The sequence below is a fragment of the Antrostomus carolinensis genome, unplaced genomic scaffold (genome assembly GCF_000700745.2).
Source record: "Antrostomus carolinensis isolate BGI_N321 unplaced genomic scaffold, ASM70074v2 scaffold18482, whole genome shotgun sequence".
NCBI lineage: Eukaryota > Metazoa > Chordata > Aves > Caprimulgiformes > Caprimulgidae > Antrostomus > Antrostomus carolinensis.
The window spans coordinates 37325-62209 of NW_010301786.1; the positions used below are offsets into that span (position 1 = coordinate 37325).

Sequence of the window (24885 nt, forward strand, 5' to 3'; positions counted from 1 at the left end):
AGGAATGCCTAGTTCTAGATTATTATAGAACTAGTGCATTATTATACATGAGCAGTCTTCTGCTTTGTCCATGAAATCAAAACACTGCAGAAGCCAGCCTTTTCTGCTTCTGTAACCTAAAGAAGGATGTAGGGGAATAAACTGAGAGCTTGTATGATCCTCATCTACCTGTTCAGTGTTCCTTTTAAAGAATTTGATTAAATCCTCCGATTGTAGGTTCATTGGGTTAATGCCAAAAGTACTAAACATCTCACTGGGTAGGCTTAGCATCACTCTTTAGAAAAACAGGTCAACATTTTGTCATTAGAATACTTGAACAGAATATGTATTGTAATATTAAGGAAAATAACAATCTATGTTTTAACCTGAAAATTAACACTTTATATTGAGGAAAACTACTTTGAGGGAGTATTTACAGGTTTTTCTGCTAAAATCAGTCATAATTTACAGAAAATGTTGTGAGTAGGGTGGTGTAACAACAGGAAGACTTAGAGTAATAAACTGATTTTAAAATACCTGGCTTTACCATGATAGATCTGAAACACGTGTGATGCGTGCATACTCATGCTGTTTGTATTTTATTGTCCTTACAGAGATTTTTCACTAGAACTAGTGTTTTTAGAGAAGACTAAGGTCAGTTTATGTGTTAGCATGGCTTAATTGTCATGCTCCCATTTTTTCTTTTAATGTAGGTCTTGCAAACAAAAGACTGTCTTCCATTTTCTGGGTTGTGTGACTTCTAAAAACTCATGTATTATTTTTAGGTTGATAAAAGAAGCTGGCAAGCAAGATCCAGAACTGGCTTACATCAGTAGCAATTTTATAACTGGACATGGCATTGGCAAGAACCAGCCTCGTAATAAGCAGATGGAAGTAGAATTCAGAAAACAGGAAGAGGTAACTTCAAGAAAAATAATTGAAACTAGCAGTACCTTCAGAATCTTTTGTGGTTTTTTTGTTCTTTGTGTGTGTGTGTGTGTGTGTGTGTGTATGTCTTTAAAAATAAGCCAAACCAGCAGGCAGAGGGTGGGGCATAGTCATTGGAAGCTCAGGGAGTACCTGTGGCTTAACAAATAAGCATAGTATCGGAGATACACATGTTCTTAATTTAGAAAAAACAAACCATTTTTGGAGACATTGCTATGTTGCATTACAGAAACAGAAATTAAAACTTGTAAACATGTAAAATCATGTTTGTGTCTAGTCAGATCATTGACCATCTAATTTTTCTGCATTGGGTTAGTAGTAACACAGTAGTAGTACAGTAATACTGTGAAGAAAATAAAAATTCCTGACATTTTCAACAGTTAAGCTGGTTTTAATAATTATCTTTGCTATAAATGAATGTGATACATCATTAAATGATATAAATATAAAACACCATTATTTTTATGTCACTTAAAGCACATAAAGTATTTTGAAAGCAAATGCATTTATCCCTCACCCCTGGCTGGATTGTCCTTCTGACCTCCCTCTGTCCCCTCTCCTCCCAAAAAAAACCACAACCCTTTCCTCAGTGTTGTTTAGTAAATGGTATAAATATCAGAATTACCAGCCCTAGAATGTGCTCCATCCCCCAAGGATGTTTCAACCTCAGAAATGACTAGAAAAGGTGCTGTGCTCAAAGCAGCATTTTCTTTTTATACTGCAGCTGAAAAACTAAATAAATAGGTGGGATCCTCTCCATTGCTGGTGGCTGTAGTAGCTTCTTGGACTCATGTAATTCTGCATACTAGATTTGATTCCTAAAAATCTGCCTGTTCTGATAAATAGTCTTGCTGTGTTTCTGGTTTTTTGTAATAGTTTTATATCTGCATATTTAGACAAGTTTTTTGAATGTCTGATCCACTCACCTTTTTTTTTTATTGATTTTTGATTAATCTGATGATGGAAACAGATCTCGGACTACTCTCTCAAATTTGTCTTCGTTACTTTTGCAGGTTCTTAGAAAATTTCGAGCACATGAGACTAACCTGCTTATTGCTACTAGTATTGTAGAAGAGGGCGTTGACATACCAAAATGCAACTTGGTGGTGCGTTTTGATTTGCCCACAGAATACCGTTCCTATGTGCAGTCAAAAGGAAGAGCTAGAGCACCAATTTCCAATTACATTATGTTAGCAGACACAGACAAAATCAAAAGTTTTGAGGAAGATCTTAAGACATACAAAGCGATTGAGAAGGTATGAGGTCAAAGGAATGTGCCTGGTTTTGTTAAATGTGTCATAGTATTTTTTAAGGGAAAAGTCTCTCATCATGTTCTGTTCTTGAAATGTTAAGATCCTCAGAAACAAATGTTCAAAATCTGTTGATACCAGTGAAACTGAAACTGAACCCATTGTTGATGATGATGATGTATTTCCACCCTATGTGTTGAGGCCAGATGAGAACAGTCCAAGAGTTACTATTAACACTGCTATTGGACACATAAATAGGTAAGAGGCATATTCACTTTTTACTACTTATCTTCTATTAAAAGTTTCTTATTCTGTCTCACAACATGGAAGCATAGGCTGGGGCATTGTACACGTGTCCTCTTAGGAATCTTGACAGGATCTTCAGTAGTTTGAAGGGATAATTTACTTTTTGTCTCTTTCTCCTACAGAGGTTCTAGCTCTGATAATAAATGTAGTGATAGTGATTCTTATTCAATTAAAAGCTACTATGAAAACACTCAGTTTCAAAATTATTTTAAAAGTAAGATGATTTGGGGTTTTTTTTTTTCCTCGCTCTTAATGAGCTAGCTTTAAAAATAAATAAATCAAAGTGACTTGTTAAAGCTGTAGTAAAATCTTCCAGTTCTAATATGCCTATTTGTAATAGCAGTCTGTTGCCATGTTTAAAAACAAAACCAAAGTAAGCTGAACATAATACAAGTCCATGAGACAGGATGGTAAACTTCCAAGGGAGCTAGCCAAATACCATCTTTGTAAGGCCATGGCAATCAGAGTTGGTCCTCCGTGAGAAGAGAAGGTAAATGTTATGACACTTTAAAAAAGTCATGGAGGAAGACCCAGGGAGCTGCAGACTGGTCAGTTTTATCTTAGTCATATGGAATATTATGGACTAAGTCCTCATGGAAGCTGTTTCCAGGCACAAGGGAAAAAGAGGTTGGCAGCAGTCAACAGTTTTATTGAGGGCGGTGTTTGCCCGACCAGCCTTGTATCCTGTGTGATGAAGTGATTAACTCTGTGAATGGGGGAAAAGCAGTGAAAGTCAAAAGCTTTTGATGCAATTGCTCTAGTACCTAAGTAGCCAATTCTTGCAATGCAGACCATTTAGGTGGACTCGCTGGTAAATAAAACCTGGTAGTCAGATTCGAAGGGTGTAATGGTAGGTGGTTCACAGGCTAGCTGGCAGCTGGTTATATGTGGCATTACCCATGGGCCATTAGGAGGTCCAGTATAGTTCAACGTCACCATATATGCATTTGATACCAAGTTGAGAGAGGGAGAAGTGAGTGTGGTGGAGGAAAGGCTGCCATTCAGAGGAGGAACCATGACAAATAGGAGGAATAGGACAACAGTAAACTCAAGAGATTAAACAAATAGAAATGCAAACTCTGGGACGTGAGACGGAATAGTCTCATGTGTCATTACAACCTTGGAATCACCTTGATGGAGACCAGCTTTGTAGTAAAGGACTTGGAGGGCTTCTGCTCAGTAGTTAGTGGAATATGAGTCAGTAGTGTGCCCTTGCAGTGCTCAGTATGGCCTGAAGTAATCTTCTGTATTGTTTACACCAGTAAGACAAGATTCCACTGAAATATGCTGAGGTTTCAATTTGTAGGTTTTGATGATTTGTAAAATGTTTTGTCAACTTAGGTACTGCGCTAGATTACCAAGTGATCCATTTACACACCTGGCTCCCAAGTGTAAAACCCGAGAACTACCTGATCATACGTTTTACTCTACTCTCTACCTGCCAATCAACTCACCTCTTCGAGCTTCAATTGTTGTAGGTATCTGGGGAAGTAAAAGCATGGAAATAAGTGAATATGTTCTTATAGATGTGTCTGTCACATTTCTAGAATTAGTTTAATGTTTTTAATGAAAATAACTCTTTCTTTTCCTGTATTGTGCTCTGTAACTATATTTAGATCACTGTTTGTTTCTGTTATAATCTGTTTTCCAGCAGTTACTGTTTATTCCAAAGGCAAAACTATTTAGATTTTATTCTCAATGTCTTGTTTTTTTATGCATTTATGTATCAGTTGTAAGAAAATGTCCTTTAAAGTTCTTGTGATTTTGCCTTCTGTAGAAAAACAACATAAGCCTGAATATCTCCACAAAATTGCCATCATTTTTTAAAAACAAATTTGCTTCCCTAATATGTTTGTATTAAATTAAACTAATTAAATGTGTTTAATAAATGATGTGCTAATCAACCAAAATTTTTAAGAAATATGTAAATGTTTATAGGGTCCTCCAATGAGTTGTGCAAGACTGGCTGAGAGAGTTGTAGCTCTTATTTGCTGTGAAAAACTGCACAAAATTGGTAAGAACTGGAAAAGCAACACGTCTTTGGTAAAGAATGTTTTGTAATTGAGAAATTGAACATGGTACCTGTATATATTCATTTCTGCTATAGCTATCTGTATAGCTTCCTTTCTGTTACCTTGTTTTGTGATGTGATCAGTAAGTACACGTCATGTACTTACTGATGTAGCTTACACCTTGTAAGTGAAAGTTAAATTTTCCAGAGGTATCTTGCTATTTAACATATTTTGTCTTAAACAGCAAATGCAATGGTGATACAAGACACAGGTTTTGACCTAAAATATACTTAATAAAGGGGAAACGAGTCTTGTTCTCTACAAGATATTTATTGTAGGTCAGGGACTACATCCTGCAGCCAAACCCCCCTTGTTTTTTAAAGTCAATTGTAACAAATTAAAATATAAAATATACAGCTCTAACTTTGCTGTATTCTCTGTTGTATCATAAGTCACATTTTAAAAATAGGATATTGTAGGATTACTTAAGCTCTCTTGTCTCTAGTAAGTGTAATGGAGCATATTCTTTATTGTGGAATGTTTTAAAGAGAATGCCATGTTATGGGAGCTTTGATGAAGTACAGAAGTATTTATCTTTTAAGCAAAAAAAAATTGTAGATCTGGGGTTTTTATTTTTTTCTGTCTGGGTTAAACCTTTTGATCACTGAATTCATACCAATAAAGGTATCCAAGAGTAATACCATGATGACTCAACTCAGTGTTGAGAGTGCACATTCAACAGTAATTAATTCTCTTTTTAGAATGACACAGAAATGTAACTGTTCCCTCTTTCTTGGCATAACTCTGTGTGAGTAATTTTTAAAAGAGTATTTCAGTCACTAGTTGTTTTTTATGGGCAAAAAGAGTTTATTTTCCTTTATATTTTCATTTTAGAATTAAAAATTAATTAAAATTTTTACTGTAGATATGTATTTTTGACAAAAATCCAACCTTTATCACAAAAAAACTTTCCCCAAAGTTACACTTTCAGAGCCTTGCAGTACTAAGTATATTTTAAAAACTTAGGTGAGGTGTTTTCATGAGCAATCATATCTGCTTCATAGTATGAAGGAACCAAGATGTGACTATTCATAACGCTATTTCTTTGTACTCTTTCATAATATTCAGGTGAACTGGATGATCATTTGATGCCAGTTGGTAAAGAAACGGTTAAATATGAGGAGGAGCTTGATTTACATGATGAAGAAGAAACCAGTGTTCCAGGAAGGCCAGGCTCTACAAAACGAAGACAGTGCTATCCTAAAGCTGTTAGTATCACTCACTGCTGTCCATATCGCCAATCAAATGCTTTACATGCTGATAAAACAAAATTGCCAACTTCTGATCTTATATGATAAGAATCTTTTACAACAAGTCTTGCATTTGTGGTAGAAATATTATGCAGTTTTAACTGTTTGGAAGCTTGGACTGTTATCTGAATGAGCTTATGGGACCATACGCTTTGGAAGCGTGCCCCTAGTTCAAAGAATGTACTCCTCTTGTAAAGCTTGTTGACTCTGTATTAGCCTAGTATGGAAATAACTGGGAGGAAAACTTGTCGTGCATTAATAAACTAAAATCTTTTAAGTTTTCTGGTAAATATATTAGAGGAAAGGAAGAATTATTTGTTTTCTAGACAAATAATTGAAGATTGAAGGAGATGCCCAGGGGTCAAAGTTATCTGCCAGGTGCTAAACACAGAATTTTATTTATTTATGTATTTATTTAATTTTTTAAAGATGCTTGGTTTAGTTTGGTAACTTTACTGGTTGAACATAGAATTTTATAAATTTTGGTTTAAATCTTAGAATATCAAATAAGTATACTTTTAATATTTTTTAATTTTAAAGTAGTTCTAAATATTATACTTAATGTGTTAAAGTGATCACATAAGATACTTGCTGTAGCTCTGTATTATTAAGTAACTTATGCTTAGATCTGCTACAACAGGTTTTAGCCACATCACTTTGTAGAATTGGATTTCTTAAGTAGTATTTATGGGGGAATGTCAAATACTTGAAAAGAAATAGAGAAAAGAAGCTTTGTCAGATTATTTGTCAACAACTCCAGAACCTTCCTTCTCCCTCTCAGTTCTTACAGGTTCTGTCTAAGGTCCTTTCAATAGGACAGGTAACTCATTCAGGATACATTGAACAGTAGCTTCTGGCAATCTCTGCATTTTATGGAGAAAGCGGTAGCCTTGGGTCGCTACCATGTAGGAGTGTCAGCACGTACACTCACAGTAGTAGGCTGCAGCACTGTGTTGTATAGTCATGTGCAGCCGTCAGCTATGCTGATAGCCCTTCATAATTCCATTCTTGGCATCTCCCACATGCCCCAGTTTTATCAGTGGTTTAAATAATCGGTCACTAGGAAATTTTAGAAAAGGACACTATGTCATCACAGACTGTATTACAGAGAGAATGACAGATGAGAAAATCTTTTTCTTGCAGAACTTCACAAACAGTTTGAATCTTTGCTCAGTGTTTCTTGGTGCTTCTTGTTCCAAGTGCCTTTCTGAGTCCTCTTACCTCACTAGTGATTGTTGGAATAGGGGTGGTTCATTAAATGCACAATTATGGTATCTCTCATTCAGAGGAGTTGATTTGTCAAGTGATGCATTATTCTTTCTCAGTTATTTTTTTTTAATACACAATCCAAGAATACTTTCCCTTGCTTTTGTCCCAACTTTTCACATCTGGAAAAGAAGCTTTGGCAAATGTTGAAGGTCTACAAGGTCCTCTTGGGCTTAATACAGTTATTAAACTTATGAGTAATTTTCCATTAAGCCAAAGCCATAGTTTTGCTACAGTATAACTTTAAAATCCAGCACTACATGTATTGCAATTTACTTTTAGATAAACAGGAGGATTTTGAGACCTACAAAGTGAGGAACTGCTACCAAACATAAAGCATGGTTTCTTAAGGTCTGTGACAAATACGTGCATCAGAGTTAAAAGTGCTTGTGGCTGTTGTGAATATTCACATCTGCAAGCTAGGTTGTTATTAGAAAACTTCTCCAGTGTAGTGCCTGGGCAAAGGGCAATGCACCAGATTTTGTTTGTGTATTTGTCCCAAGTATATAAAAAACGTTTTTGCTACTTCTAAACAGTTCTCCGGGGAAAAAGAATCCATGTTAATGAAGCTGTAAGTTCAACTAAGCTTATATGAGAATTGAATTACTGGGATGTAGGATTTTTCCTGTGCACGCACATTTTTATTTTTCTTTCCTTCCCCCCCCACTCCCCCCAGTTAAGGTCAAAGACCTTGAACATAAAGTGTACTTCAGAGTTACTGGTTAAATATGGAAATTGGCATCAAAACTTCAGTTGTGTTTATGGTGAAGTGCTCTCTGTTCTGCAGTTAGACTTGCATTTCTTACACAGGATGGATACAGAGGAGGTTTAGGAATGTAATGGAATTTGCCTCTTGGCAAAAAGGAAGATCTGGGAGCATCGTGCTCCGTTGATGCAAGTGGTCAAGCAGATCTCATGGCTGCCAGGCCAGGCTGCTGACCAAGCATTTTGTTTAAGAAATAAAACATTGCTTAAGTCCAGCTTAATTTTTTTTTTATTCCTCATTTTTAGCAATACCTTTCCAAATAAACATGTGAATTCTTGTTCAAAGAGTAGTCTTCTGGTGAATTTTGCTGATTTCTATTATGTTAGCTTTCTTTTCTTTTTTTTGATTTTTAGATTCCAGAATGTTTGAGGGACAGTTATCCTAAACCTGATCAGCCCTGTTACCTGTATGTAATAGGAATGGTGTTAACGACTCCTCTACCTGATGAGCTCAACTTCAGGAGACGAAAGCTGTATCCTCCTGAGGATACAACAAGATGTTTTGGCATATTGACAGCCAAACCTATACCTCAGGTAATTAATCTAGCACCCTTCCTTATTCTACATGCCTTACAACCCGGCGTTTTCTGCTTATTCTCCACACCTAGACTGAAGAGTTGGAAGTGACCATAAGTACTGCTTGTATCAAGTAACCTCCAGAAAATAAGCAACATTATCCATCCAGTCCAGTCACCACTTCATTTTATGTCTTTAATGGTGGAACAATCTCTTCTGTTTTTGCCAAACTTTTGGTTTACATTTTATTTTTTATTATTTTGCAGTGGCAAATTAAAAATGTTCCTCCTTTTCTGTATGAAGTATGATAGGAGTGGCATATCGGCTACAGAGATGGCCTGCAGTGCTACCTTGTCTACGTGAAAGCTGTGGTAGCAAGTGTTCTCAGCATTCTTAGTCTGCAGCAGCAGAAAAAGTAGGCCATGTTAATTGAAATTGGCACCTCTTGCTTTAGAAAGTCGTTAATAGAAAGGCATTTTCTGTGGATGAGACTCAGCTGAGGAAGATTTTTTTCAAATTATACTTTCTATTGTTTGCAGAAGAAAACATTTCAGGAATATTGCTGGTTTTCTTCATAATGGAAAATTCAGCTTCCATTTTTACTTGATCTTTCATAAAGAGAAGAGCTGTTAAACACAAGGAAAACTACTAAAAAAAATAATCAGTCATTCTTTAAGCCTTCAAAATCTCATCTATAATTTAAGGTCATCAAAGGTCAAAATTTTGCTGCAGAGTCAGGCAACCACTGCCTCAGCATGTGAACTAAATAATTGGTACTTTGTAGAGAAATCCTACTCTGGATTTTCTCTCTTGATTTCTTTTGGGTTTTTTTTTTTCTTACTTAGATTCCTCACTTTCCTGTGTATACTCGCTCTGGAGAGGTTACAATATCTATTGAGCTTAAGAAATCTGGTTTTACTCTGTCTCTGCAAATGCTTGAGCTGATAACGCGACTCCACCAGTACATTTTTTCACATATTCTTCGTCTTGAGAAACCTGCACTAGAGTTCAAACCCACAGAAGCTGATTCAGCCTATTGTGTTCTACCTCTTAATGTTGGTAAGAAGAGTGCTCTTGTTTTCTAAATATTCACTTTGAATTCCTTTAGCAACATGTTTGTTAATGTTTATGTTCAATTTCAGATGTCAGCTGTAGAAATAATACAATATGTGATAGTATGGAAGTTTGTCAGATATTTTTTTGTTACTTCTTCACAATTCCAAATTTTAACCAGGTGATGTGAGTTGATTTATAATCTGTTTCAGCAGACTACATAAGGGTCTAAAATCATATGTATGTCTCCTTTTAATATTTTTTTCTTTTTAATAATCAAATATGTGTATAGAATAAGAAAAAAAATTGTCATTTCCAACTTCCTAGAAAAGCTTAGCTTGGAAAACTCTCCCCTGAATAACCAAGTTACACACTTTCCTTTTTAAGTTGATGACTCCAGCACTTTGGACATTGACTTTAAGTTTATGGAAGACATTGAGAAATCTGAGGCACGTACAGGCATTCCCAGTACACAATACACAAAAGAAATGCCTTTTATTTTCAAGTTAGAAGATTACCAGGATGCAGTTATCATTCCACGGTGAGTATTGTATCTTTACTTCAGGTATGTACCTATTGTATTTATACAAACACTTGAAATACAGGGAATGTTATTATTATCTGCAACAGAATTGCTTGTAAGAAATGTATGCTATTAATCTGAAGCTATCTGGTGGTGTATCAAATAATTTAAAGATTTTTTTTTTTTTTTAGTCAACAGTTAATCTTACATAGTAGGATTGAAATGCTTAGACCTCCCAAGGCTCATTACTTTTTTATTAGGAATAGCAGAGTTCACCACAAAACTTGCGTAGTATTCTTATAAAACATTGCAACTTCATCAAGAACTGGCCTACTGAAACAAATCTTTATTTGGAAGATTGAGTGGGAGTCCTGTTCTTTGGTTACTGCTTATTCACACCAAAAACCAGCTAAAGGAAGGCATGGTGTTGGTAGATGGAAAAAATAACAAGTGAAAAAGATCAGTTAAAAGAGTCTTTCTATTGAATGGTAATTTAGAGGAGAAATTTACATCACTTCATGTACTGGATATGCAAAGTTTCTTCAGAATTGGTAGGTTTTGTGGAGACTTAATTAATCCCTTTATCATATTTGGCATGATGTGAAAAAAGAAATTGGACTGACTGTCTTGTGCTTGTAGCTAGTATATTGTAAACAATGGTAGTTGCAGAATATAAATGGAAGATAAATGTTAATACTTTGTTTTGGCTTCATCTGTGTTTAGACTTTTTTTTTTTTCTTCTTTAAATGCCTTCCTTCCAGTGCTGATGAATACTGTGGTAAAATGCTAGTGTAAAAAAAGTGGTGACAAACCATCACTATGTATAAGCATTACTTGATGTGATCAGAGTTAATGCCATAGAAGTAGCTGATAGGTGGTATGAATTAGCAACCACAGTTGCTGAACTTCAGCAAAGCTATGGGATTTCACTTGTCTGAAGATCTGGCCACAGTGCCTAAAGCTGTATTATTATTCCTCTCCCTTCCCTTCCCTTCCTTTTTTTTTTATTTCCCCCCCCCCCCCCCCCCCCCCCCCCGACGGGGCTGGGGTAGGTGGCTGAGTACATCTCTTATGAGAACTGCTTCATACATTAAGAAATCTCAGAATTTCAGGTACTTCTGTTTTCAGTCAGCATAAAATGGTAGAAATATGTGCTTGTCCTTCTCTATCCTACTTGGTTGTAAGCTCCTCATGGGCAGCATAAGATGGTGACTGTGTATTGGTACTGTTCTGATTGAATTCTTCAGAATAGGCATGATTGTGAATAAGATAAGAAAAAAGGACTTTCTGAAAGCTCCTTTGTCCAGCATGTTCTTCAAGGAAGAAGGTCAGACAGCCTGGGAATAAAGTTTTCTCAATCTTTCTCTTAGGAAGAAAACTAAAAAGACTCAATAATAGTGTATTAATTTTATTTAGAGATGTCTATTTAGATATTTGAATAGGAGCTTAAAATGATAGATGCAGCAGATCAAAGTATGAAATAAGCTAATATGCAAATCTAAATATTGCATGTTGGTTTAATTATTTCTTTTAATTATTATTTTCCTGTGCACTTTTAATTATTATTTTACTGCCATAGTATCCAGTGAGCATCAGTAGCCACAATAAAGGTGTTGCAGCATTCTGACTTTATTTTCCTAACATTCTGCCTATATTACAAGAACAGTATTGTCCTTGGAAGGCTTGTGAATTTACTTTACTAGATATTTAAAGTTTTGTGTTTTAACTTTATTTGGAGGATGACTTGGTTAAAATGCCAGTTTAGAAGTAGTACAATCTTTGTATGCAGTAGAACTCAATTTCTGCTGATTTTAGCACGCAGAAGACTAGACATTAAAAAGCCAAATTATAAAGTTTGATTATTAGGTGTTTGGAATTAAGAAATTATCAGTTGTAGCATTACTCTTGGAGATTGTTGTCGAGAGCTTGATTTTTGTATTAGATATTGAAGACACAAAACCTGCATTTAATTTAAATGTTTCTGTAGGTGGAATTCCATAGATTGATTCCATTCTTCCTTATCTTATAGCACACTTCTCATTTAGTATTTGAGTTAGCTAAACAGATGGTTTCTACAGTAGAAGACCCCATCAACCAAAAACCTCCAGTGAGTTATTTAAGAGTTTATCACCTGTCCACATTAGAACATGATGAACTTAGCCTTAGGGTAAGGCTTGTGCTATAACATATGCCAAAATATATATATATTTTTTTTTTTATTATTATTATTTTTTTTTTTTAGGTATCGAAATTTTGATCAGCCTCATCGATTCTATGTAGCTGATGTATACACTGATCTTACTCCACTCAGTAAATTCCCTTCCCCTGAATATGAAACTTTTGCTGAATATTATAAAACAAAGTATAATCTTGACCTGACCAATCTCAACCAGCCACTGCTGGATGTGGACCATACATCTTCAAGGTAACAACAGTCATATTTGTGTCTGATGTTTGTAGCTTGAGGGCTTATGTTTTCCAAAATAATTACTGGCTTTGGGTTGTTTTTTTTTTTTTGAGGGGTACTTAGCTTACATTATAGCAACTGTAACTTGAGTCCATTTTTTTCCAGAGGTGACTGTGCTGTCACTTCACAGTACACTAAGTTTGAATACTAAGAATAAGTCATCACTTCAGTTCTAAAAAATTAGCCTAGTAAGTTCTGTTCATCAATTATGTACTGACATTAAACTATTTTTACATGGTTTTTAGACTTAATCTTTTGACTCCTCGCCATTTGAATCAGAAGGGGAAAGCACTTCCACTAAGCAGTGCTGAGAAGAGGAAAGCGAAGTGGGAAAGTTTGCAGAATAAGCAGGTAAAACAGAAGTATCTGTTTCAAGTTGCCTCTCTCTTAACGGTGATCTGATGACTACATTTACAGGTAAAATTATTTTCTTCCCCCCTCCACTCCCCAGATCTTGGTTCCAGAACTCTGTGCTATACATCCTATTCCAGCATCATTGTGGAGAAAAGCAGTTTGCCTTCCCAGCATACTTTATCGCCTGCACTGCCTTTTGACAGCAGAGGAACTAAGAGCTCAAACAGCCACTGATGCTGGTGTAGGGGTTAAATCACTTCCTGCAGATTTCAGGTATGTATTTTTTCAATTTGCATTTTTCAATATCATGTCTGACTTGACTGGAAAACAAGGTGAAAGCTTCATCATTACTGCATGAATTTAAAACTGATACCCTTTGTTTATCTCGTGTCTGTTTTCAGTGCAACATAGTTTTAACAGACTCAGTTGTGAATGGTGAAGTTAGGTGCTGCAGTCACTGTTGTTTTCAGAATATGTATTGTTTTAAACATGTATGTGCATATAGTAGTCTTGTCTTGTGGTAATATTTTTTTGTTAACAAAATCAGCATATATCTTTACAGATATCCTAACTTGGACTTCGGATGGAAAAAGTCTATTGACAGCAAATCCTTCATCTCTATTCCTAACTCCTCTTTAGTAGAGAATGAAAATTACTGTAAGCACAGCACAATTGTAGTCCCTGAAAATGCTGCACATCAAGGTGCTAATAGAACCTCTTCTGCAGAAAACCATGACCAAATGTCTGTGAATTACAGAACATTGCTCAATGAGTCACCCAGTAAAATCCAAATTGATGTCTCGGCAGAACTTGCAGCAATTAATGGTGTTTCTTATAATAAAAATCTTGCCAATGGCAATTGTGATTTAGTTAACAGAGACTTTTGCCAAGGAAATCAGCTGAATTACTGCAGGCAGGAAATACCTGTACAACCAACTACCTCATATCCCATTCAGAATTTGTACAGCAGTGAGAACCAGCCCAAGCCCAGCAATGAATGTACTCTACTGAGTAACAGATCTACCTCAGATGGATGCCCCAAAATGGCAGTGACCACCAGTGCTTCAAAAGCTATTAATCTTTCAAAAGACAGAGCAGATGCTGAAAAGAACCCTTCCAATGGGTACTCCTCAAAAACTCTCGGTCCTAATCCTGGTCTCATTCTTCAAGCTTTGACTCTTTCAAATGCTAGTGATGGATTTAATCTGGAGCGGCTAGAAATGCTTGGTGATTCATTTTTAAAACATGCCATCACTACATACTTGTTTTGCACTTACCCTGATGCTCATGAGGGACGACTGTCGTATATGAGAAGCAAAAAAGTAAGTAGTAACAATCCATTGAGGTGATATAAAAGGCATGCTGTAACAAACCATATATATAAAAATTTTACTAGAAGAGTGAATGGCAACAGGTTGATTTAATTCCACAGCTTTACTGATTACACGTTGGGTAGCATGCATATTAGGAATAAAAATGCAGGACTACAGGATTACTGTTGCTGGGACTGTGATTGACTGAAACTGTTTTCTACAGCTTGTTTTGAAATTTAAACCAGCTGATTACCAGCCTAAGCAAGGACAGGACTGAATAGAACTAAAAGTTTTGGGCTAGTGAGGATGTTTGCTGGACTGAACACTAGAGCTGTATTGAATAGAAGCTCTTTAAAAGGAGTGCTTCAATGAAGATGTGAGAGTTAGCAGCACAGAGCCTTAGGTTGTAGCTTTATTTGACCTTTCCTTTTTTTTTTTTCCCCATCCTCAATAAGCTACTTTCCTTGAAAAAAAATTAGCATGATCTTATAGGAACACTTAAAATGAAACAACAAAAAATCTTACAGAACTGTTGCATCAAAACTTTTGAAAGTGTATTTTAAAGTAAGTATAAACAGTAGTGAGCAGAGTCTTAAGTTCTACTGTAGCTGTTTTAAAATTCTGGAATAAGCAATCATGTGAAAATTTGTTTTGTTCAGGTTTTTTTTCCGCACGTAACGTGATAGCTTGAATTAAATGTTAACGATTTTATTGTTTACCTCTAATGAAATGCATCACTGAGGAAAAAAATGATTGAATAGTTAATCTTGGAAAATAAGGAGTGCTAAATAAATTGCACAGTTCAAATAAAGGAAGTGATTGAATAATCAAGTTCAAATTTCAAGACTTTAAAAACAGAACTGTTAAAACACTCGCTACTGCCAAGTTTTAGATCAATCTACCCATAATAGCAATTATTTTTTATTCCAAATCTAGTATGAATGTTGATTATTAATACTGGTAATTAATGACATTTGTACAGGCTGTATTTACTATTATTTTAAAAGTAGCAATAATTTTATTCTGAAATGAAAATCTAATATGTCATATTTCTCTAACTGAAATTGTCACACCTAATATACTTGATCTTAAAAAATAAATAAAAAAAAAAAAAAATCTGTACCTTGCTGTGAATTGGTTGTACTATATTAAGGAAGCCTGAATTCCCTTTTGAGAACTAGAGAAAATGCATAATGGGACAAGATCTGGCTTGATGTGTAAAATTGTTTTACTCCTTTTGCATTTTAACCTATTTCTACATAAATGTGTGTCCAGAGGTTTACCAGAATGTTTTTCTTGAAGGTCAGCAACTGTAACTTGTATCGCCTTGGAAAAAAGAAAGGACTGCCTAGTCGTATGGTGGTGTCGATTTTTGATCCCCCAGTCAACTGGCTTCCTCCTGGTTATATAGTAAACCAGGACAAGAGCAACACTGATAAGTGGGAGAAAGATGAAATGGTAAGATTTTCTTTCACTCCATTGAGGAATAATTATTCATCTCTCTGCATTCTCTCACCCCTACCTCCTCCCATCCCCCAGATATTTTGCTATGTTTTCAGGAAAAAAGTAAATCTGTGTCTTTTGTTTCCTTTCTAAAACTTCACTATAACTTATGGAAAATGAGGGGAAAACTGATCCTGGCTAGAACCTGAAGTAAGGAAATTTACTGAACATCATCCAATGATTAGTTTATATATTACTAGAAAAGCAGAGAAAAAACCCTTTTTTTGCTTGTAGTTAGTATGCTTTCAGAAGTTTTTCTGACATTTCTTTCTGAAAATTTAAAAGGAATTATCATTACTAATTTTGCTGTTTTATACATGTAGGCAGAAGACTGCTTTTTAATAAATGGTGAGTTCACCTTTATAGACTGTATGAAGAGGAGTTGCTGTTTTTCATAGTGCTGAGGCAGAATGAGGATTAGAACTATCTTGAGAAAATGTTCAATTTTGGTTGCTGTTAGCTAAACCATAGGTATGACTGAGAGCTACTTTTCATCCAAAATACAGTGCTGGCTGGGACACCCTCACTGTCTATCACCAAAAACTTCAGAATGGCAGTTCTTAACGAGGAATGATTCAAATTATTTTCTGACTAAACTCGTTGTATGTTGAGAGTAAAAGTGCATGTATAAGAAACATCATTGATAGCACCAGTCAGTAGCATCATCTTTAAGTGTTTGAGGCCAGTTTGGAGGTCAGGGAAAGGGTGTGGAGGGTTTTTTTTCTTTCCCCCAATTCTGAAGACCACACTCGGATTGTAGAACCACCAGAGGGCACATGAGAGGACTGTTAGGTAAATGTACTGTGCAAATAAATATTTATTGCAGAATAAAACAACCTGATTATTGTGGTTCTGTATTTTGCCAAGACTTCAGTTCAAAGAGACTTACTGCTCTACCTTTCTAAAAATAAAGAGCACATTTGGGACAGGAGCTAATCATTGCTTTTAAAAAGCTTGCAGTTCTCTGTAACTTTTCAGTGGCCTCTTCCTCTTTGCTAGTCACTGTTTATTTGTGAATAAACCACACAATTTCAGACCAAAATGCAGACAGCGATGCAACTAAGAAGTGGGGGGTTTTTGTGCCAAGTAGTTATTTTGCTTTCTTCAGTATAATTTTCATTCTCCATGCATGGGCTGGTGGTCTATGACTGGGGCTAGAAATCTTATATCATTATGACAAATTATTACTAAAACATCCTAGTCAAATGTTGATTGTGTTTGTGTTATCAAGCTTTATTAAGGGGAAAGATCTTCCTTTCTTCATTTGATCAAATAGCAGATTTCCAAAAGGCATGAAAAAAAGCACCCTTCCATCTGTTTATCTTCAGCTTGTAAGTGGCCATAACTTACTCAAACTCAATCAAGTATTCTTTAAGGAAAGGTTTTTTCTTCTGGGGTTCATTGCTGATTTGTTTTTGAAGTGCTGTCTAATGATGAAAAAAATCAACTATCAGAATTGCTCCCTGGCTCCTTTACCTACTGTTTTTTCCCCCATCACTTAGATTTTTTTTTTTTTCCCTTAGTAAAAAAAGTGATGTTTAGGCAATGTTAGCAGGACAGCTACATTAGCTATCCTAATTAAAATTGATTTTAAGAAACTTGTGAATGAAATTGTAGTAAAAATGAAAGTTATCATTTGTTAAATCTTTGTGAACCTGTTTTGAATCATCCATATGATGGATATGAATACACAGTCATCAGAGAGTGTATTTTTATTTCAGCGATAGATATGGCAGGTGATGTGTAACAAGAAAAAGTCAGCACTAGCTCTAGTTGGGACTGCTTAAATTAATCTAATTTTGAGCATTATACTGCTTCTGGTATCAAAAATAACTATTTCAAAGCAAGTTTTGCTATCTCTTTCTGATCAGTTAAAGTTACAGAAGTCCCTGCTGTGTGTACGTGGCATGGTAGTTACAACAGCAAAAATTCTTTTGGCAAAATCTCTAAACTATGAATTTCTGTAGCCTCTTCCCCCATCACCCCTCTCCTTTACTAAACCTGACTAAGCCTGTTCCATCCTGATGAGGAATGTCATGATCTGTTTGATCCTTAGATGGTTTAAAGTGCTGCCTAGTGCACCTTACAGCTGCCACCCATCCATACCTCTAGAGAGTTGTACATTTGGCCCAAAGGGAGAGGTCCCCAGTGGTAGCATCTGGTTCACAGATTTTTGGAAGATTAAGTGACTGAGACCTACAGTGTGGCATCACAGACAGGGCAGATATTGGCTGTTTCACTTGATTCAAAATGGTGTTGGCTTTCAGGACCCAATCCAGAAAAGCACTTTGAATCTGATCTTGCTCCTATCAAATTCAGTGTCAGAATTCCCACTGACATCGGTGATGCTGGGTAGTGCTTTTGAAGTTAGGAAGACTACTTGTACATTTAGATAATATGTTCAAGTGCTTTCCTGGATTGGAGCCATGGCAAATTGTACAGCATTGTAGAGCTTGAGCATATCTGTGTTCAATTTGTAATTTGCATCAGTCTGTACCAATTTGCTGAACATGAGCAGGGAAGAGACCTAAACTTCATTAGCTTTACTGTTGTGGGTATGTATGTAAGTGTCAGAAAATTGGTGACAACTTCAACTTTTCTTTTAATTAGCGAAGGCTGTAAGTATAGCCTGAAAAAAACCCCCGAAATTTAAACAAATATGTACTTGTTTGAAGGATAGGATTAATACTAGTTGCCTTTGCATTGAGTTATTATTGTACTTTGTTATTTAATGTATATGTTAATATTCAGTTTGAAAACAAACAAAACCTATATTACACAAGTGTGCTATTTTTTCTGCTTTTCCATTCTTAGACCTGTTATATTGAAATTCTGGTAATACTCAATGTGTGACAAACTGGAGAGATTTTGTATTTAAAAACTGCAGTGCAAGTTAATAATTCTTACAGAACCAAAATTGGCCTATATCTAACATCTAATAAACAGAAAGATCACTTACTGAGCCTCCAACCCATACAGTCAAGACTGTCATGCACATAAGTGTTATATTCTTGCCAACTAATGGGCATTAGACTCTCATTTGTGATCTGTAGTATAAAAATCACCTACACTGATTCAGTAAACTTACTTTCTACTAGTTTGCCAAGTAGACAGAATTAATTTATAGCAAACTATGTTTGAGAGCATAAATCAATGTATTTTGCTGTTTCAAGTGATGATTGTTAAAGGACGAGGGTAAAGACAGTTATTTAATTGCTTTTTCCATTTTTGTGTCCCAAAACTGAGATTATCCTGACTGTAGTAAACCCTGCAAGCCTCTTAGTATTTGCCATAGAAGAATGTAGAAAGAATCTTCAGAATTACATTGATTAAACATGTAGAGAGAAGGATGCACTGTTTCATGTACTTCTCTAAATTTGTTAATTTAGAATTCTTTCTTCTGTTTACTTGGTGTGCAAGTATATGTTTAATGGTTTTAAAATTCTTGTATGTGCACCACATTCAAGCTTAAGCACGAATTCCTATGAAATGCAGCATGTTATATGTGGAATGTATGCTGTTATAGGTTAGTAATAAAGCTTTTCTATTCCAAGACCATTATTCTAACCTCAGAATGGTAGTATTAATTGAGGTTGTATTGTGCATTGGTCAGACAATGTAATTAGGAACATTAATGAAAAAAAACAGTCTTACTATTAGCAGATACTATTCAAATCTTATTCTTCTGACAGTTCTGGAATAAAAGTTTCTTATTTCCCTCTTTAGTACTGTATTTTTTGTGTTCTTTCATAGACAAAGGAGAACTTGTTGGCTAATGGTAAACTTGATTATGATGATGATGATGAAGAGGACGAAGGCCTAATGTGGAGGTTATCCAAGGAAGAAGCAGACTTTGAAGATGATTTTCTGGAGTATGATCAGGAGCATATCAAATTCATTGATAATATGTTAATGGGATCTGGGGCTTTTGTGAAGAAAATTTCTCTCTCACACTTTTCAACCACTGATTCAAACTATGAATGGAAAGCGCCCAAAAAGTCATCCCTGGGTAACGTTCAGTTTTCGTCAGATTTTGATGATTTTGACTATAGCTCTTGGGATGCTATGTGCTATCTGGATCCTAGCAAGGCTGTTGAAGAGGATGATTTTGTAGTGGGCTTCTGGAATCCATCAGAAGAAAACTGTGGTGTTGATGCAGGAAAACAATCTATCTCCTATGACTTGCATACAGAGCAGTGTATTGCTGACAAAAGCATTGCAGACTGTGTGGAAGCCCTGTTGGGCTGCTACCTGACCAGCTGTGGTGAAAGAGCTGCTCAGCTTTTCCTGTGTTCATTGGGGCTGAAGGTGCTCCCTGTAGTTAAAAAGACTGATTGGGAAGGCACTTTGTGTGCTACCAGAGAGAATTGTAACAGTGAGCAGAAAAATCTTTCACCGAACTCAGTTTCTGCTTCTGTAGCTAATTCAGAGCCTTCTCTGTATAAAGACCTGGAGTATGGCTGTTTGAAGATTCCACCGAGGTGTATGTTTGATCACCCAGATGCTGAAAAAACCCTAAATCACCTTATTTCTGGTTTTGAAAACTTTGAGAAGAAAATAAACTACAGTTTTAAGAACAAGGCTTATCTTCTTCAGGCATTTACTCATGCCTCGTACCATTATAATACCATTACTGGTAAGTTGTCTTGAAGAAGCTGTATATGTTGTGTTCCCATATGTAGTCTTTTTTTAGGTATCGTGTTACTTTAAGAACTCAATAGTCTCTGAATACAAAATCCTAGAAAATAATATCTTGCCCCTTATTTAGAGGGGGATAATTGTTGAAGCTGTATCTCAAATTATTAGTCATATTTTGACGAGATGCAAGAGTTACTGAAGCCTAACCAAGTTTTGGGAAAAAGCAGCATTTTTCGTCTCTGGTGCTGTATCACTGCTTGTATATGACTGACATTAGATCCTCATTTAGCTAAAATAAGTTCTTGTAGAACTCTGGAACCAAACTGCAGTGTACTTCTAGAAGTAGTGATCATTTTTGCAAATATATGTAGCAAATTTATTCCATAACTCCAAGAATATTACCCTTTTACTGTACTTCTGAAGATGGGAAGTAGACTATACAACTTTTATTAGCTGAATAGCCTGTAGGATAGCAAAATATGGAGAGTTCCGTTTGAAGTTGTGAACTGGAAGGCTTAATTTAAGTCTAGGCATTTTATTGAGTAAATATTTAAAGTCAAAGTTTGAAGCAGTTGACTACACCAGACTAAATATAAATTTCAGGTTAACTGCTTAATGTTTCTGTGCACAATCTCATAAAAGATTTTACAGCAGTACAAATTTGTATTTCTGTAATCTTCTTGAATTACTTTTGCTTATACTACTTAATTTAGTATTCTTTCATTCTAAAACTTTAAATGTTTTCCTGTGATAATATGCAATTAAAAATAAACCATGGTAAAATTCCAGCCTTATTTGAAGTGAATGGCAAATTCCTGTGCAGTCAGCAGTCTGAATTTTTCCCTGTAGTGAATTGGTTCCTTATTCCAAGAAGTAGGAAAGCTCTGCTTTAATTAAAAAATAAGTAATTTTGAAATGTTGCTACGTTGAGAATCAGTTCTGATAAAACACAGAAACACTCCTTTCCTTTTTCATTCTAGATAATATTACCCACATATATATTTACTTTTTAGAAATATTGCACAAAACATAGAAGGTGGTTGATTCCTTATTTTATATATATAATAACAAAGAGAAAACCGTGAGGCATACTGTCTAGATTAAATTACGTTGCTGAAAGCAACAACTTCTTATTCCATTTCTATTTACCAAGTAAGAAAACTGCGAATTGCTGTTACCTGTAACATTTTCTTTTAAGGAGTAGCTAGCAATTGAGATCTGGCAGCATCTTAGGTTCAGCTGCTATAAAAGCAACTTGGTACTAGCCATTTCACTCTCATGTTACTTTTGTAATAATTTTGTCTTCCTTCCTTTACCCACCTACCCCTGTTTGCTTTTAAGAGGGGCTTTTGCTTTTGTTTATATTGTAAAAATAGACCTCCATAGCTCTCCATTACTGTGTCCCCTGTCAATTCAAACAGCAAAGGCTGCTTGGCAATTTTATTTTCCAGTTTAAAAGACCTATTCTAAATGAGAATCTTTGTTCAATGCTTTTTGAGAAGTCTAAATGTATGGAAAATTAAATGAAAAATCTCAGATTTTGTTTCCCCTGCTTTTAATACATTGATTTCTTTATTAATTTTTTTGAGATTTAATTGTTATCATTTTCAGATCATCCTGCTGGTAGAATCTCTTGGTTTTACTTTTTTATGTTTCTCAGCATAATGTGAAGATCTTAGGTAAAAGCATTAATTGATTATAAACACAAGTATTTCCCTTGCCTGGCAAGTTAACATTTAGTTCAGAAGTGGCTTTATTATTAGATATAACTTTTATTTTTTTTCTGGGTTATTTTGGTTGGTTTGTTTGTTTGTTTTGCTTTTTGTTTTTTAAATAATTCAATAACAATCTCTTTAAACACAAAGATACCTGTTTTAAAAAAAGCCAAATTATCTTCTCTGCACACTGGTTAGTTTGTGAAATTTACATGGCAGTGTACCAGACCTCTTATCCAGAAAGGCCTGGAAAGAATGTGTGTGTGTTTAAACTTAATTGTGGTGATATACATTCTTTTATTTCCAATGCTTTAAGATTGTTACCAGCGCTTAGAATTCCTGGGAGATGCAATTTTGGACTACCTCATAACCAAGCACCTTTATGAAGACCCACGGCAACACTCTCCAGGAGTTCTTACTGACCTACGATCTGCTCTAGTCAATAATACCATTTTTGCATCATTAGCTGTAAAGTATGACTACCACAAGTACTTCAAAGCTGTCTCTCCTGAACTGTTTCATGTTATTGATGACTTTGTGCAGTTTCAAATGGAAAAGAATGAAATGCAAGGAATGGATTCTGAGGTTAGTGAAAGTAGAAGTGCATTCAGTATCTGAATTGAAGCATGTCACTGGATTTCTCAGCATGGTGCACATTTTTGTAGTGTTTTAGTTTTATGCACACAGCAGCCAAGAGGCTGGCTCCCAGTAATAAAGTGTGCAGTGCAATATGCAAAGTAAAATACAATCTCCAGAAAGTATAAAGTAAATAACATTCAGAAAATAATTAAATTGGAACCCGTTTATCTCTTGATTTTTCTATGACACTTGATTTCAGTCACTGTTTTGCTTTTCTGGTGTTGTTAGAATAACATGGGGGCTGGGGAAAACACTTAGCTTGCTTTCTTTGCTGACGGATTGGAAGCACTAGTATATCATAAAATTGTGATGAAGAGTTACTAAGTCACATAATATTGACTCGGGATAGGATATCCATGCAACATCATGAACAGTACTACCATGGCACAATGCTGGGACTATTTAATGTAGCACACTGACAGAGATTTCCACTGTTTCTCTTCTGATGATTGCTTCTGGAGCAGGTGTTACTGCAGTGTACTCAAGTGTGTTTGATCTGAACCTAAAGCCTTTGTATCTGCTGGCCAGGGAAACTTTATATGCATCTTTCAAATAAACCACATGAAAAATAGTATAACTGAAGACCTGCAAACACAGATCATATCTGCTGTGCAGGAAAGCTAATGATAATGAATGTTTATTTGCTAGAGTATGGACTAAAACTAACTCATTTAGATAAGCTGCTCAGAAAATGTATGAGAGCAAGGGCCTTGCGAGTCAAATTCTAATCAGAGTCCTGGAAGAGATGGACTTTCTCATTATCCTTAATAGTTTGTCTTCTGAAAAACTGACCAGTCTCCGTCTGAGAATACTCCAGCACTAAATAAACATGTTATCATTGTCTTTAGTAATTTCTTCTTTCTGATACACAATTTAAAAGCTTGGGAATCAAAATACTTCAGTTACATATATGTGTTTACAGCCATTGCACTCTGTTGAAGAGTGAAATCCATTATGTTTTATGGGAAGATTCAGGAAACATTGACTAAGAAATTTGTCACTGGAATTTTGATAATATAAATTAATTTTCATCAGAGGATCAAATTCTGTTATCCTTCTTGCTTTCTTCACAGTATGAGTATGAAAAGGCTAAAAACTTATTTTAAGAACTCGTAGTGATTTTTAGCTTTGTTCAGTTTCTGCTAGTATGCAGAAAGATTGCCTAGAAACTTCCACCAAAGTTGCAACCAAACTGTGTGATAGCTGTTTCAAATAAAATTCTTGTTTCACTCTCCCTACGCCTGCTCCCTATCTTGGTCTGGCACTGAATTACTGAAACTCTTATTTCATCAGAGTTAATGCAAGAGTCTTTGTTTCTGCAATTCATGCCAGCTAGACTGGTTTCCATGTGTGTCTCCACGTCATCTGCTTTTCTTTTTTCAAATCTCACTCCTGAAACATCTGTTGTCCCTTGCCTTATAGCTCTTGGTTTCTTTCTCCTTCTGTTATTTCAGTGTAACTCAAAAGTGCTTCAGTTTGCACTTGGTATGAAATATGCTATTCAAAACAGTTGAATTTGGTTTTTAAGATCAAAATTCCCATTTGGAATGTGTACACATCAGGTCTGACTTCTTTGATTTATTTTAGGTGGAAATATTGGGTGGGACTAGTTTATGAAGTAGTATGGTGACTCTGAAGAGGACTGAATCGGGTTTTAATCCCCACAGAGAGGCCAAATGGAGTGAGAGGGTAGCTGCTGAGGGAAAAGACAGAGAAACTCATTTTTCTTTAGGCAGAGTAATAGTCAAAAATGTTGTTTTCAGGTTACTTTGTTAAATGTATTGGAGATGTTTTTAGTAAAGGATTAGATTAACTCAAGACCTTTAAGATATAAACTGAGAGTTTAGTTTTAATAAAGTAAAAGACTGTTGTCACAAATTAGTAGCATAGAGGAAGACACTGCCTGCTACGTTTAAAAAAAATACCTAAGTGTGCCTGTTAGTTCAGTCTGATGTTGCTGGTTATCAGTTACTAACAACTTATTTTGCTAATGCTTGTTTCATGCTTGTGTTCTGGGGTAAAAGACGTAAGGAAAGGTACGTCCAACTTTCATCCAGAGGTTAGATTTGCAAATTTTAAAGTCTCCTTCTATGAGATGTCTGAATTCTTCCTTTGTTACGAGTAGCTTTCTAGTATTAACTGATAGAGCCAAGTCTGTTTCTTATTGGAAAAAACAGACCCATGGTGAAATCCTACAGAATTATTACAGGAGGAATTCACAAAGCATGTAAAGTCTCTGTATGCGATGGTGTTTGGGATTTTTTTTTTTTTTTCCACATTTGAAAAATGATATATCCAGCAACTTGATTTCATTGGGGAATAAAAGAA

At 35.5% G+C, this 24885-nt stretch overlaps 1 protein-coding gene across 1 annotated transcript in view; it reads left to right on the top strand.

The window, feature by feature from the left end:
• The window catches only part of DICER1 (dicer 1, ribonuclease III), a 45751-nt gene that overhangs the window by 19401 nt on the left and 1465 nt on the right, over window positions 1-24885 (top strand). Inside the window, exons 10-25 of the mRNA XM_010163607.2 lie at window positions 765-897; window positions 1941-2183; window positions 2281-2435; window positions 3825-3957; window positions 4422-4497; window positions 5624-5763; window positions 8191-8370; window positions 9198-9411; window positions 9793-9946; window positions 12171-12353; window positions 12641-12746; window positions 12847-13022; window positions 13312-14071; window positions 15365-15520; window positions 19319-20201; window positions 22235-22503. Of these exons, the coding sequence (XP_010161909.1) occupies window positions 765-897; window positions 1941-2183; window positions 2281-2435; window positions 3825-3957; window positions 4422-4497; window positions 5624-5763; window positions 8191-8370; window positions 9198-9411; window positions 9793-9946; window positions 12171-12353; window positions 12641-12746; window positions 12847-13022; window positions 13312-14071; window positions 15365-15520; window positions 19319-20201; window positions 22235-22503 (3961 nt within the window). The remainder of the gene's footprint in view (window positions 1-764; window positions 898-1940; window positions 2184-2280; window positions 2436-3824; window positions 3958-4421; window positions 4498-5623; window positions 5764-8190; window positions 8371-9197; window positions 9412-9792; window positions 9947-12170; window positions 12354-12640; window positions 12747-12846; window positions 13023-13311; window positions 14072-15364; window positions 15521-19318; window positions 20202-22234; window positions 22504-24885) is intronic.